Raw genomic sequence first — 13580 nt, 5'->3', positions numbered from 1 at the left:
AAGGTGTCAAACACTTTGGAATACTACCACCCCCCACCAATTCTGGTGGCGGGGGTAGCATTCCACCCTTCTAGAGGGAGAAGACATGTAGTTACTGTTAACCCCGGTTAAAGTAAAACAAAGCTTCAGCATCACAAAATGGATGCTGCTGCCACAGACACGAGTCTAACCTCCTGTTGCTGGGTGAAACTCCAGCAAGGGCAGCCTGGACAATAGGTTTCCTGTCCAGGGAGGTGCCAGCACCTCCCCAGACAGGGTTTTGTGTATTGGGGCAGGGAGGGCTGCATCAGCAGATGCTTTTTGAGAGACTGCCTGGGGCAACCAAGGTGCTCCATACATAGCCCGGTTCAAACCAGTTGCTGGGGCACTCCAGCCCCAGCTCTGGCGTGAAACTGGACAAAGGGAAAGGGGTGTAACCACCCCCTTCCCAGGTCCACCCATAGGAGGGACCTAGCAGGTAATCTAGCCCCTTTTCCTAGTATAAGTATAAGAGCTGTGTCCCCAGGACTTTAGATTATCCTGGAACGAAACTTTGATACAGAACTCTTGGACCTTCGACGTTCTATTCTGACTAGAACACTGAAGACATCTCCCTTGTGGTCAAGGAGTGACCACCCTGTGCAAACAGGCACCACCAGTAACTTGCCAGTCTGCTTTGTCGATGCTCCTGCCGGAACCCGAAGACTCAGCGACACAGAAACTGGACTTCCAGATTTCTCTGACTCCGATCCACATCCACAGCAAAGCTGAGACCCGTGGTGGACACGAGAGACGTGGGACCAGACACTCTGGACATCCTGCATTTTGCTAACTGCATCAACTCATGAAGTATCTCGAAATTGTGCATTGGGGCACAAGAAGCCCCAGACCCGAGCACCATTTGCACCGAAGCTCAGCCCTCCACACTCCTTGAGTGTGGCGTGGGGCCTGCTCTTGCATTTCAGCTTGATGCGTCTTCCTGGTTGCTAGCCCGTTGGCTAGTTAGCCCTCTGAAGACTTTCTTTTAAACCCAAACTGCTTTCCTGGTTGCTCCAGGCTTGCTCCAGCTTCCCTGCAAATGAGAAGCTCTACAGACCTTGCTGGTCTGCACCGAAGCCAATCTTCACTTCCTGCGTGGGTTGCGTTTGCCAAGGCTTGTTGGGTCTAATCCGGATTCTAACACTGCAGTCAACTAGATCCTTTGTGGGGCAGCTGGAATCCAGCTCCTGGTCATTGTCGACACCTCCTGGTCCTCGTGGCTGCAGAGACAAGCTTCACCTCTTCACCTGAGATCATCGCAACATTGCCTGGTTCCTTCCTGGTACCTTCCTGGTCACTGGTAGTGACCCAAACTCTGTCCCCTCTGCTTTCAGGTTCTTCAGTTCTTCGATCCACCCTTGGATCCACCCGGATACTTTTCCTCTGGTCGCCTGCAGCACTTCTTTGCAGATCTCTATTGAAAACATCGACGAAACCCGACACCAAAAGGCACCTATGCACCCGGCTTCCCTGGGTGAGGTAACACGAGTATTCCGGTGCTCCCGTGGGTCTTGACTCTTGAAGTGTCCTAGTCTAAAGGGGTTTTGTCATAGTCCCTCCGGAAGTGCCCTTAAACAGTAACTTTGTAACTTTTACGTTTCCCATTATAAGTCAATAGTAACTCGCGACTGTGTTTAGACACTGCACGCGTCTCCCGTGGGTCTCCTACTTCCTAACCTTTGGTTGTTTAGTGTAGCCCCAGCGATTTCCTAGGCCCTAGGCCTACTTACTATTTCTGTTGTGGTTCTTATATCACTATTTTAGTATATGGTTTGTGAGGCCCCTAGGGCATTACTGTATATTGTGCAACTTATCATATGCTAATTAAGTAACTTGAATTGTGCTTTTACCTCTGACCTCATAAAGAGTGCAGAGGGGTTCTGTTTAGAATAAATACATATATATTTGATATATACCTTGTGTGGTGTCCTTTCATTTGGTATTCAAGGGATTATAATTGGTAAAACAGCTGGCTTCACATGCTCTCTGAAGTTTTAGCCTAAGACAGCTGGTCCATGCTACCACTAGGATAGCTTGTCTATAAGGTTGACTTTACAACCACCATCAATAAGGGTCGTTTAGACTGGTGCAAGGTGCCCGCTAGAATAGTGGACATCATATGCCAGGCTAACTTCTCACACAAGTCTGCCTGTAATGGTACATTACATGGACGACTCTGGGTTTCACCAGGCTTGCCTGTTGAAGTCATGAGGGGGTAGAGGAATCACGCCGACAGATGTGTGTCTTGCTGCACTCCTGTGAGCTGGGTGGGACACACTTCAAAGACTGCTCTTTGTCTCTGTGATATGTCGCAAGGAAGGTGCCTGGACACATCTCAGGAAGGAGATGGGGCTGATAAGGGAACCTTAAAGAGTAGGGCTGAGAGCCTTTTAATATACGTCACTGTGGCTGACATACAGATGGTGTGAACACCAGTCAGTCCCATGGTCTGTTTTGTGGGACTATCAGCTTCGAAGTCTCTCCTGCTGTGACAGATGCCATTTCAAGAGGAGAGGTGTGTACTGCAAAACAAGCAGACCTCCAACATAAAACTTCAAAGACCGAGACCCAAAATCAGGGCCGGTTTTAGGGCAGTGCGACCAGTGCGTCTGCACTGGGCGCTGACCTGTGGAGGGGGCGCTACATTTAGTAATAACTTATGATTGGAGAGCTGAGCGGCACTTTTGCCCGGTAGTAGTGAGAGAATCCGAAGAGGCGGTCATGGGGTGTAGGGGCTTCAAAAATGTTTGTTGCACGGGGCATCACTAGTGCTAAAGCCGGCCCTGCCCAAAATCACATTTGGTGTCTGGAGATAGACTATCGGTAGGGGAGGTTGAGACCATAAAAAGTCTCATCTACCAAGCAGCGAGGTGGACTGTTTGAGAGGGGAAGCACTGCAAGACTTCTCACTTTGACCAGGACTGGGGACCAAGACCACCTACTCTGAAGCACCAGTGCCTGCCTGCTTGCCAAGACCAGCGTGCACTGTGAGGAAGAGGAGAGAATGGAGGGAGTGAGATCTATTGTTGAGGTCTGTTGAGTGGACTCCTAGTGAGCCGTGTCAGGAAACGACTATTGCACCTATGGGGTCATTGCCTGTGTGCAGATTTAATTCGGTGATCTCCGAATGCCAGGAGAAGGCCTCCGTAAAGATAGTCGTGGAAAGTGTGCCGTGCGGTGAGAGCACAGCCGGTGCAGCACTGCTGTGGTGACCCCGTATGCCAGGAGCGGCTGCTGTGAAAGTTACTGCCTAATAACGAGGGGTGAAGCCTGTGCTGCATCGTAGTGGCAACCCCATGTGCAAGGAGGGTCTGCCATGGTACAGACCGCTGTGCGGTGAGGGTCGGTCCCTGGGTGGCAGTGGTGCGGCAACTATGTATGCCCGGAGAGGCTCCGGGAAATATTTGTGCTGTAAGGATCAGGATGATGCCTGAGAACTGTGAAGCCGTGATGACTTGTTGGTCATGAGGAGCATCGAGGACTGCATCTGACCCGAAGAGAGAGGGAGGACGCCGTGGACACATCGCCACATCACTGGGAGCAGGGGCGGCTTTAGGCATGTGCAAGCTGTGCACCTGCACAGGGCCGCCAAACCCCAGGGGCCGCCACGCCAATATATATCCTTAATATAATAATTCTCTGAGGATGGATACATATTTGCGTGGCAGCCCCTGGCAGCGATTCGGGGGCCCCACCCGGACCCCCTTTTCCGAGGCACCCTACCTACGCTCCCTGCCCAGGGCCGCCATGAGCCTAGAGCCGCCCCTGCTGGGAGCCAGATCAGGAGCATCAGAACCAACCCCCCTCCCCTGTTGGACAGCACATAACTTACTGTGGAGTGGTGTGGCTCACTGGTTAGAGGCGGCAGACCCGGAAGCAGGAGTCGGCCCGGGACCAGGGTTCAATTCCCGACGCGGCAGGGTCGTGGACCAGGGTCAGCGGACTCGATAATTCCCGCCTCGGTGCCTACTCTAACCAGGGGTCCCACTCGCCAACTCTGGGCATTAGCTTGCCTAATCTCCACAACGGCCCCATCAACGCCGGGGATGCCTGGCTTCACCTTGGGGACTCCCAGTAGGGACCATCCCACAGGGAAAGCCAGTACGGGTTCCCCAGCGGTATACCGCGCCAGGATACTCCGGCAGTAATTGAGCGCGTTACAAAACAGCTTATAACATAACATAACTGTTCAGGATGAGAGTGGCAATACCTCTGATTGCTGCTGGAGACGACTCGAGGAGAGCCTGCATTTGCCGAGTGCTGCTGTACCTTACGCGTGTAGCCAACTCACCGAGCAGAACCGGAGCCTTACGAGTGCCCGCAGACGGGGCTCCCGCAGAAACGCTGCACTCTTCCTCTTTGCTGGAGTGGGTTAGATTGGTAACGGGTCTACCAGACCCCAGGGGTCTTGTTGCTTAGAGTGCTGCGGCGCCAAGACACTTTTGACTATTGTCTAAAAGTCCGAGGGGACTCTTGATTTAAGGCTACTAGTGGCATTCCATGGATCCCCCCACTAGTGAATGGGGGAATAACCCCAACCACATTTCGAGGAGCAAGTGGGACAGGGATTTGCCAGAGAAACACTAGAGCCCAATTTTAAGGAGAAATGTGTTGTTGTTTATAAATGTCGTAACCTCCTTTGCATGCTTAGAGTTAGAAATAAAAGGTGTTTTTTTGTTAGAAAAATAAGTATTAGTCTAGATATTGGTTTATTGATACTGCTGTACGTTCTTGGAGTTGTGAGTCGTGTTCACAAACCTGTATCCACACTTCTTCCCCGAGGGAGCCTTGACTGCTCATCAACCGCTACCACTGAGAGTCAAGTGCAGGAGGGGTTCTTGGCCCAGTTGCCCAGAATCCATAGTAGGTCAGGCCCCGGGGCATCAGGAGTAAAAGACCTCAACCCCCACGGTTGAGTATAGTATTCCTGAGGCCCTCTGAAAAAGGTTCTGAAAAAAAGCAGTCTATCTTACGCAACATATGTCTCTGCTCATGTACTTAATTATATGTACATAATTTTACTCAATAAAAACATCTTTCTACAGTGCCATCTTCTGGTCCCACAATGGAGCCTAACTCTATTAGAACATAACAGAACCTAGGATATGTATGAGCTATCCATGCAACTGGATGGATGGGTAGGTGGAGGAGTGGGTGGATGGGTGGATGTATGGTTAGGTGAGTGGGTAGATGGCTGGATGGATGGATGGATGGGTGGGTGGATAGATGGATGGATGGATGGGTGGGTGGGTGGATAGATGGATATATTGACTGATGGATGGTTGGGTGGGTGGATGGATGGATGGATGGATGGGTGGGTGGGTGGATAGATGGATATATTGACTGATGTATGGTTGGGTGGGTGGATGGATGGATGGATGGATGGATGGATGGGTGGGTGGGTGGGTGGATGGATGGGTGGGTGGGTGGGTGGGTGGATGGATGAGTGGGTGGGTGGATGGATGGGTGTGTGGGTGGATGGATGGTTGGATATATGGAGGGAGGATGTATTGATGAGGGATGGAGAGAGGGATGGATTGAAGTCTTATGTCCAAGATCTTGCTGAAATCCCACTCTCTGTACAGGGCACTCCCATCTACCCTACAACAGTGAGTTGACTGGTTGCCATTTACTTTTTCCCAGGTGTTCTCCACGCCACATGGGCTCGAAGTCCACGTGCGCAGGTCCCACAGCGGCACCCGGCCCTTCGCGTGCGACATCTGTGGTAAAACATTTGGCCACTCAGTGAGCCGGGAACAGCACATGAACATCCACTCTCAGGTACGTCTCTGGCGAGCACCCATGGTCACCGTCTGCTTTGATTACGCCACTATCCTCCAAATCACCTTGTCTGTCTCACAAGCCCCACCATGGCTTGCAGTCTATTATCGCCCTACTCTACAACGCATGGCATGTCTTTGCTCCTAAGTCAGAACCACTTGAACAGTTAAATGAGTAAGTAAGGGGCAGATCTACAAGCCCCTTGCGCCACTTTTGCGTCACTTTTCCCATGTTAAAAGTGACGCAAAAGTGGCGCAAAGGGCTTATAATTCTGTCCCATAGTATTTTTAGAAAAATATGCCATGAAATTGGAAACCTTGTAGATGTGCTGGAACCTTGGGGGGCATAAAGACAAAACCGCCATATTGTACAGAAAATAATCGAAAAAGAGATATTTTTTACTCATTTAGAGGGGGGCAGCTCTTGCACTGTGGTGCTGGGTGCAGTTTACTGTTTGCCGTCTTCAATGTTTACGTCATTAAAGTCGTAGGGATTGTGAAAACTCCAAGCATTCAGCAGGAGAGTGGGAAAGGTGTAGTGTGTAGTTGGTGGTGCATTTTGGGGCACACCGTCAGAAACACACTATTAAAGCATGGTGTGGCAGTGCACTGTTGTTTACATACAGCACATCTCCATTGAAATGACCACTAAATATGCACAGAAGATGAGTTTTACTGATAAAACTATAAAGCTCACAAGCAATGATGTTTGGAAATCAGGTTTCAGCAAATATTTTAATTTGTGCGTCACCAAGTGTATTGATTTGCTGTGATCCAATTATAATGTGCTTCATTGGGCTTTCTCATCTGCTGATATATTCTGAAATATTAAAATGCTGTTGTGTGTGACAAAAAAATTACATCCTACAGCCTTTCAAGTCAAGTCAATAAAACTTTATTTCGGTTTTTGTTCAAAACCATAAAAGTACATATACAGTAATGCTAGCAATTCATAATACTTTTTGTTAAAAGCACATATCATAATAAAGTGCAGAGGTGCAAGGATCTAATTTCGTCATTACATGAATACCAGGAGATTGGAAAAATTCATTGCGTAAGGCACATTACAGATCCACACATTTTCTATATTTAACAGTTAGTTTTAAAAATTCAGTAACTTGGAGAATACTATCATTGTGCAGAAGTTGTAAATACATCAGGGCCGGTCTGATCTGAGTAAAATTAAGATTCCTTAAAAGAGTCACCAGATAGCGCTTACGGGGTATTCATAAAAACGACATAAAAATATAAAATGCAGCATGTCCTGCGGAGACTTTCCGTCACAGCCGCAGGGAGCTGCAGTCTTGTTAAAATTAGCAGTTCTTGGCCTAATAAGCAGATTTTGAAAAAGATTCAGCCTGAACCTGGTTAATAAAAAATTTTCATAAGAGGTCAGGGAACGGCTCAGTAGTTACACACGTTTTTAACATAACATATTTTCTGACACTCGGCTTCTGGAGCTCTATGCCTTCCCTCTGGGTCTTCCTATCCATGAGGAAGGCCCATTTCGTTACCTCCAGGTCCCCCTTAACAATATGACTGGGATTTACAAACAGTTCGGGACGCCCCAGTCTAGAGAAGCTGGATTTCAGGTATTTTATCCATGGGATAGCCAGTGCCTTGTCCTGAGACAAACAGTCCATCACAATCAGGTGTGTCAATGGGATGTCAGGATTCAACCAGTGTTTTATCCAGCAGGTCAGTGGGCGTAAAGAGAAGGTGTCACATATATATTGTGTCCCCAATTCTTCATGAACTGCAAGATTGGACGTACCTGAGGGGACGCACAGGAGATGCTTCATAAAAGAATTTTCAACAATCTGCAGCTGCTCACCACCGACATACCCCCATATTTCACTACCGTATGTAGCCGTGGCCACTGATTTGGCATTATAAAGTTGCAGCATGGCTCCAGTAGGTTTTTTCCCCAATTTCGAGGCAAAGTTAAAAATAGAAGCGCTCACCCTAATCAGTTTTCCTTTCTTTTTTAGGGCCCCTGTTATGTTTTGTATCAAAAAGTACCCCTAGGTAGGAGAACGTTTTTAATATCGGGATTACTGCTTCGTCTATTTTAAATAGAAAATTTCTTCTGGGTTGTTGACCTACTTGCATGACAAATGATTTAGAGTTATTAATCATTAGGTCTCTATCTGTCATGATGGATTTAAAAGCATTTAAAAGAGCTTGAAGGCCCCTTTCGGTCCTGGATATTAATACTGCATCATCTGCATATAAAAGAACTGGAATACCCTGCCGACCGACTCTGGGACAGTCAGCCGGCACCTCCTGTAAGACGCTATCCAGATCATTGATATAAAAATTAAAAAGGAAAGGAGCCAAGATACATCCCTGGCGGACTCCCTTTTCAATATCAAAATTGTTAGTCACGCTCAGGTCTTGAGAGTATCTAACATTAGCTCTGGTATTGCTGTGAAGATCCATAAGAAAATCGACAATACCACTGTCCACCCCCTTCGCCCTCATCGACTGCCACAGCTTCCGCCTGTTCACACAGACGAAAGCTGAGGACATGTCCATGAAGGGGAGGTGGATGGTGCCCCTATGAGCCACTGTGTACTTACTTAAAATTAAGAATAGGTTAAGGCATTGGGTTATTGTTGAACGATGTTAGAAAGGCGAACCCGGGGGAGGCAGAAGGTGTCTGACTGACCACCCCTAGGTCTACCCCTCCTTCAGAGAAGGGACCGAGGGATGTCGAGAGGCCTCCGATGGGAGGGCCCTCTCCTAGAATCGTACAGCAGAGTAACCACACCACTACAAATATACACCACACGTAGATAGAGTTTTCAATCTTTATCGGACAATTAGTATCGTTTCAATATATATACAGCAGATCCCGAGATCTGGAAAGTCTTGTGGCAAGGGGCAAGGTAGCGGGACAGTCTTATAGATGGTCGGTTGCAAGGAGACCCTACGCACAGCTCTCAATCCTCGAGCTGGGGGGTTCCGGAAGGTTGGGCCGCGGCAGCGCCAGCAGGCTCCAAGATGGTTCAGCGAGTGTGGACCGCGGCAGCGCCAGCAGGTTCCAAGATGGTTCAGCGAGTGTGGACCGCGGCAGCGCCAGCAGGCTCCAAGATGGTTCAGCGAGTGTGGGCCGCGGCAGCGCCAGCAGGCTCCAAGATGGTTCAGCGAGTGTGGACCGCGGCAGCGCCAGCAGGTTCCGAGATGGTTCAGCGAGTGTGGACCGCGGCAGCGCCAGCAGGCTCCAAGATGGTTACAGCAAAGATGGACCGCGGCAGCGCCAGCAGGCTCCAAGGTGGTTACAGCGAAGATGGACCGCGGCAGCGCCAGCAGGCTCCAAGGTGGTTACAGCGAAGATGGACCGCGGCAGCGCCAGCAGGTTCCAGGTAGAGCAGCAAGGGGAGTTCGTCTCAGGGTCAGCCGCGACAGTGTCAGCAGGGCTTCTCGACTCCGGGATACAACTGCCGTCCTACTCCGGGGCTGGCCCAGATATAGGTCTGGAGTCCTTTGATGTCCGGACCCTCTCGCCTGGGGGTCAGAAGGGCCGGGATGATGGTGTCCAGACACCCAGCAGGGGTTGGGGCCAGCGCTCAGGGAGGCCGGAGGTCGATCGAAACCAGGCATCCGGGGACGGTTGGAGAGCCATCGAAACTCCCCTCTCCTTGTCTCTGGTTGAGTGGCCACTCTACCACCCGGAGGGTTCTTGGTGCCTCGATGGCGAGCTCGCTAGGGCCGTGGCCGCGGCTGGTCCGGGACCACGTGTCTGGGACGTGATGGGCCCAAGATGGCGTCGGGCCTGGAATGTGGGTCCGGGGTGGGCACCGGACCGGTAATGCTGGGGCGGCCCGAGTGTGCCGTGTCAGTGGTTGTGGGCCGCCGGGTGGCGGATCTGGAGGTTTGGAGGGCGTGCAGAGGTGTGCCCGAGGCCGACCCGGGCTGGATGGAGGGCCGATGTCGTCCGGGGCCCGCCATGCGGGAGGGGTAGGACCATGCCACGAGGCCGGGTCCAACACATGTCCCCTCCAGCTGAAGGCGGGGGAGAGTCACCCATCTTCTTGGGGATTCTCCTCGCCAAGGCGGAAGAATCTGGAGAGGCCGTCAGCGTTGGCGTGGTCGTTGCCAGGGCGATGCTCCACGGTGAAGTTCATCCCTTGGAGGGAGATGGACCAACGTAGCAACTTCTGGTTCTCGCCCCGCATCTGCATCAACCACCGCAGGGGCCGGTGGTCGGTCTGTATTCGGAAGTGGGTGCCGAAGAGGTAGGGCCGGAGCTTCTTTAGGGCCCATACGACGGCGAATGCTTCCCTCTCGATGGTGCTCCATCGTTGTTCTCGGGCCAGCAGGCGCCGGCTGATGAAGGCCACAGGGAGGTCAACTCCGTCAGAGTTCATTTGGGACAGTACGGCCCCAATGCCGTGTTCCGAGGCGTCAGTTTGGACGATGAACTCTCGGCTGTAGTCGGGGGCCTGGAGCACCGGGGCGGTGCACATGGCAGTCTTTAGTGTCTCAAAGGCTCGGACGGCGGTCTGGGTGACGGGGGGCTCCCAGGCCTGGATGGCGTCGATCTTGGGTTGGAGGGGAGCCACTTGGCCGCTCCCCACTTGGTGTCCCAGATAGGTCACGGACCCTTGACCGATCTGGCACTTGCTGGCTTTTATTGTTAGTCCGGCCCGTTGGAGGGCCGTCAGGACCTTCCAGAGGTGGGTCAGGTGCTCGTCCCAACAGAGGCTGTACACCGCAATATCGTCCAGATAGGCGGCACTGAACTCTTCCAGCCCTGCCAGCACCCGATTCACTAGTCTCTGGAAGGTGGCCGGAGCATTCTTCATGCCGAAGGGCATCACGTTGAAGTGGAAGTGGCCATCAGGGGTCGAGAAAGCGGATCGTTCTTGGGCCCCTGGCGTGAGGCCGATTTGCCAGGATCCGGCCATGAGGTCGAAGGTGCTGAGGTACCTGGCGGCTCCCAGGCGATCGATCAGTTCATCCGCTCGGAGGATGGGATGGGCGTCGGTCCTGGTGACGGCATTCAGTCCCCGGTAGTCGACACAGAACCGCAGCTCCGGGGGCACCTCGGGGGCGGCGGCCTTAGGGACCAGGACGACGGGACTGGCCCTTGGACTGTCTGAGGGCTCGACTACCCCTAGGGCTAGCATCTTGGAAACTTCGGCTTGGATGCAGGCCCGGACTCGGTCGGGGACTCGGTAGGCTCGGTGCCGCACGGGCGGACTGTCCCCGGTGACTCCGGGGGTGAGGGAAAATAAGTTCGCAAATTGACCCAGCAGTTTCTGGCAGTCCTGGCGCTGTTTGGGTGTCAGCGTGGGAGAGAGGGAGACTCCCTCGACGGAGCCATCTTTCTCGGAGGGGCTCAGGAGGTCTGGTAGAGGCTCGGAGTCGTCCTCTGCTCCGTCATCGGTAGCCAACAACAGGCTCAGTTCGGTGCGGACAAAGTGGGGCTTGAGCCGATTGGCGTGTAGGACCCGGAGGGGGTTCCGGGGGGACTCCATGTTCACTAGGTAGGTGACGGGGCTCTTGCGCTCCACCACTTTGAAGGGCCCCGTCCATTTGTCCTGGAGGGCGCCGGGGTCGACCGGGGACATGACCCAGACCTGCTGGCCCGGTTCGAATTCAATGGACGAGGCATTTTCATCATACCAGCGCTTCATCTCCGCTTGACTGGCCTTAAGGTTGGTTTCGGCCAGTTCCCGGAACTTCCGAGTCTGGTTGCGGAGAGTCAAGAGGTATCGGAAAACATCAGGCGGAGCATCGGAGGCGGCCAGCTCCCAGCCTTCCTTGACCAGGCTGAGGGGGCCTCGCACCGGGTGTCCATATAATAGTTCAAAGGGGCTGAACCCCAGGGACTTCTGGGGTACCTCCCGGTAGGCGAACAGGAGGCACGGCAGCAGAACGTCCCATTTGCGCCGGAGGGGCTCTTCTAGGCCCTTGATCATTCCTTTCAGGGTCCTATTAAATCACTCCACTAGTCCATTCCCTTGAGGGTGATACGGGGTGGTGAACTTATACGCGACCCCGCACTGTTGCCACAGGGACCGCATATATTTCGATATAAAGTTTGTGCCCCGATCACTGACGACCTCTCGGGGGAAGCCGACTCTGGAGAAGATCCCCATTAGCGCCCGACCCACTACGGGGGCTGTGATAGTCCGGAGGGGGATAGCTTCTGGGTAGCGGGTGGCATGGTCCACCAGGACGAGGATGAAGCGGTGCCCCTGAGAGGTTGGGGGATCCAGGGGCCCCACGATGTCGATCCCTACTCGCTCGAAGGGAGTGGTCACCACGGGAAACGGTTGGAGTGGGGCCTTGATTTTCCCCCCACTCTTTCCGCTGGCTTGGCAGGTCGGACAGGTTCGGCAGTGGTTGTACACATCGCGGCGCATCTTCGGCCAATAAAAGTGGGTCACCAGGCGGCTGTAGGTTTTGTCCTGCCCCAGGTGCCCGGCGAGGGGCACATCATGTGCCAGGTTTAAGAGAAAGTCTCTGAAGTGGAGGGGGACGACTAGCACTCGGCCGGCCCCCAGTTCGGCGATCTTTTGTTCACTGTACAGGAGGTCCTGGTCCCAATAGATCCAGTGGGACCCCGAGGAGTCTCCTGAGGCTTGCGTGGTGGCTTGTTGTCGGAGTCCCTCAAGGGAAGGACATGTCTTTTGTTCCCGACGGAACTGTTCGCGGGTGGGGACCCCTTCTTGAAGTCACTGGGCTAGTTTGGGAAGGGGCCCGAGCTCGGGAAGTTCTTCATGGCTGGGGCCCTGCGGCCCCAGTTCGGGTTCGGCCGTGGCAGTGGCGGGTGGCGGAGGTGCCGGCCATTCAGGTTCTTCGGGCAGATTGTCTTCGGTTGGGGCGGTGTCCCGGGTGGACATGGATCGGGTCGTTACGCAAACCCATTCAGGAAGGCCTAGCATCCCCAGATGCTCTCTTCGCTCGATCTGTGCCCAGGGGGAACTTTCCAGGTCGTTCCCTAGGAGGCAGTCCACCGGGGCATCGTCTCGGACGGTGACTTTCAGCATGCCGGACACTCCTCCCCACTCGAAGGGGATGCGAGCCATCTGGCACAGGCTCTCGGAATTGTCCGCTGACCGGACAGGGCACAGAACGTGGGGCAAGATTTGTTCTGGGGTCACCAGATGGCAGCGGACGGCGGTTATGCTGGCCCTCGTGTCACGGAGAGCCTCGGCCCGGCGTCCGTTGATGGTGACCCACTGGCGGTACTTCTGGGTGTTGATCGGAATCTGGTCTCGGGGGATCATGTCTTTGTCGCCCAGGGAGGCGAGGCACATGGCCGCGGACTCCCATTCTTCTGGTTCCATAGGGACCTCCTCTTCTTCATCCTTTTCTTCGCTCAGAGCAGCTGCCGTGATTTGTTGACCGGGGGGCCCGGTGGTGCCGGGCCGCTGGTTCATGGGGCAGAGAGGATCATTGGCATAGTGACCCAGCCGCTGGCATCTGTGGCACGTAACGTTGGGGCGTGGCCCCGGTCGGGCTGGATGGGTCCCCCTCGGGCTGGAGGCTGGTGTAGAGGAGGCGGGCGAAGACCCCGGCGGGAGGTCTCGGCCTCGGCTGATGCCAGACCCGCCGCCTCGCGGCTGGTGGTTCCCCGGGGACCCCCGTCCGTATTCTCCTGTGGTGTTCCGGTGGACGCGGTTGATCGCCCACCGATCTGCTTCGACCGCTAGCTTTCGCGGCTCGGTCAACTTGCTGTCGAGGAGGTGCTGTCGTAGTTCAATGAAGCAGTTGTTGGAGATGTGCTCCCATAACATCAGGTCGACCAACTGCTGGTAGGTAGTG

At 53.5% G+C, this 13580-nt stretch overlaps 1 protein-coding gene across 1 annotated transcript in view; it reads left to right on the top strand.

The window, feature by feature from the left end:
- The window catches only part of LOC144754017 (zinc finger protein Gfi-1b-like), a 71948-nt gene that overhangs the window by 35506 nt on the left and 22862 nt on the right, over positions 1–13580 (top strand). Inside the window, exon 4 of the mRNA XM_078641533.1 lies at positions 5662–5799. Coding sequence (XP_078497659.1) covers positions 5662–5799 — 138 coding nt within the window. The remainder of the gene's footprint in view (positions 1–5661; positions 5800–13580) is intronic.

Source organism: Lissotriton helveticus, chromosome 5_1, assembly GCF_964261635.1.
Source record: "Lissotriton helveticus chromosome 5_1, aLisHel1.1, whole genome shotgun sequence".
Taxonomy (NCBI): domain Eukaryota; kingdom Metazoa; phylum Chordata; class Amphibia; order Caudata; family Salamandridae; genus Lissotriton; species Lissotriton helveticus.
The sequence above is the reverse complement of the archived record's forward strand: the minus strand, read 5'-3'. Positions and strand labels throughout refer to the sequence as shown.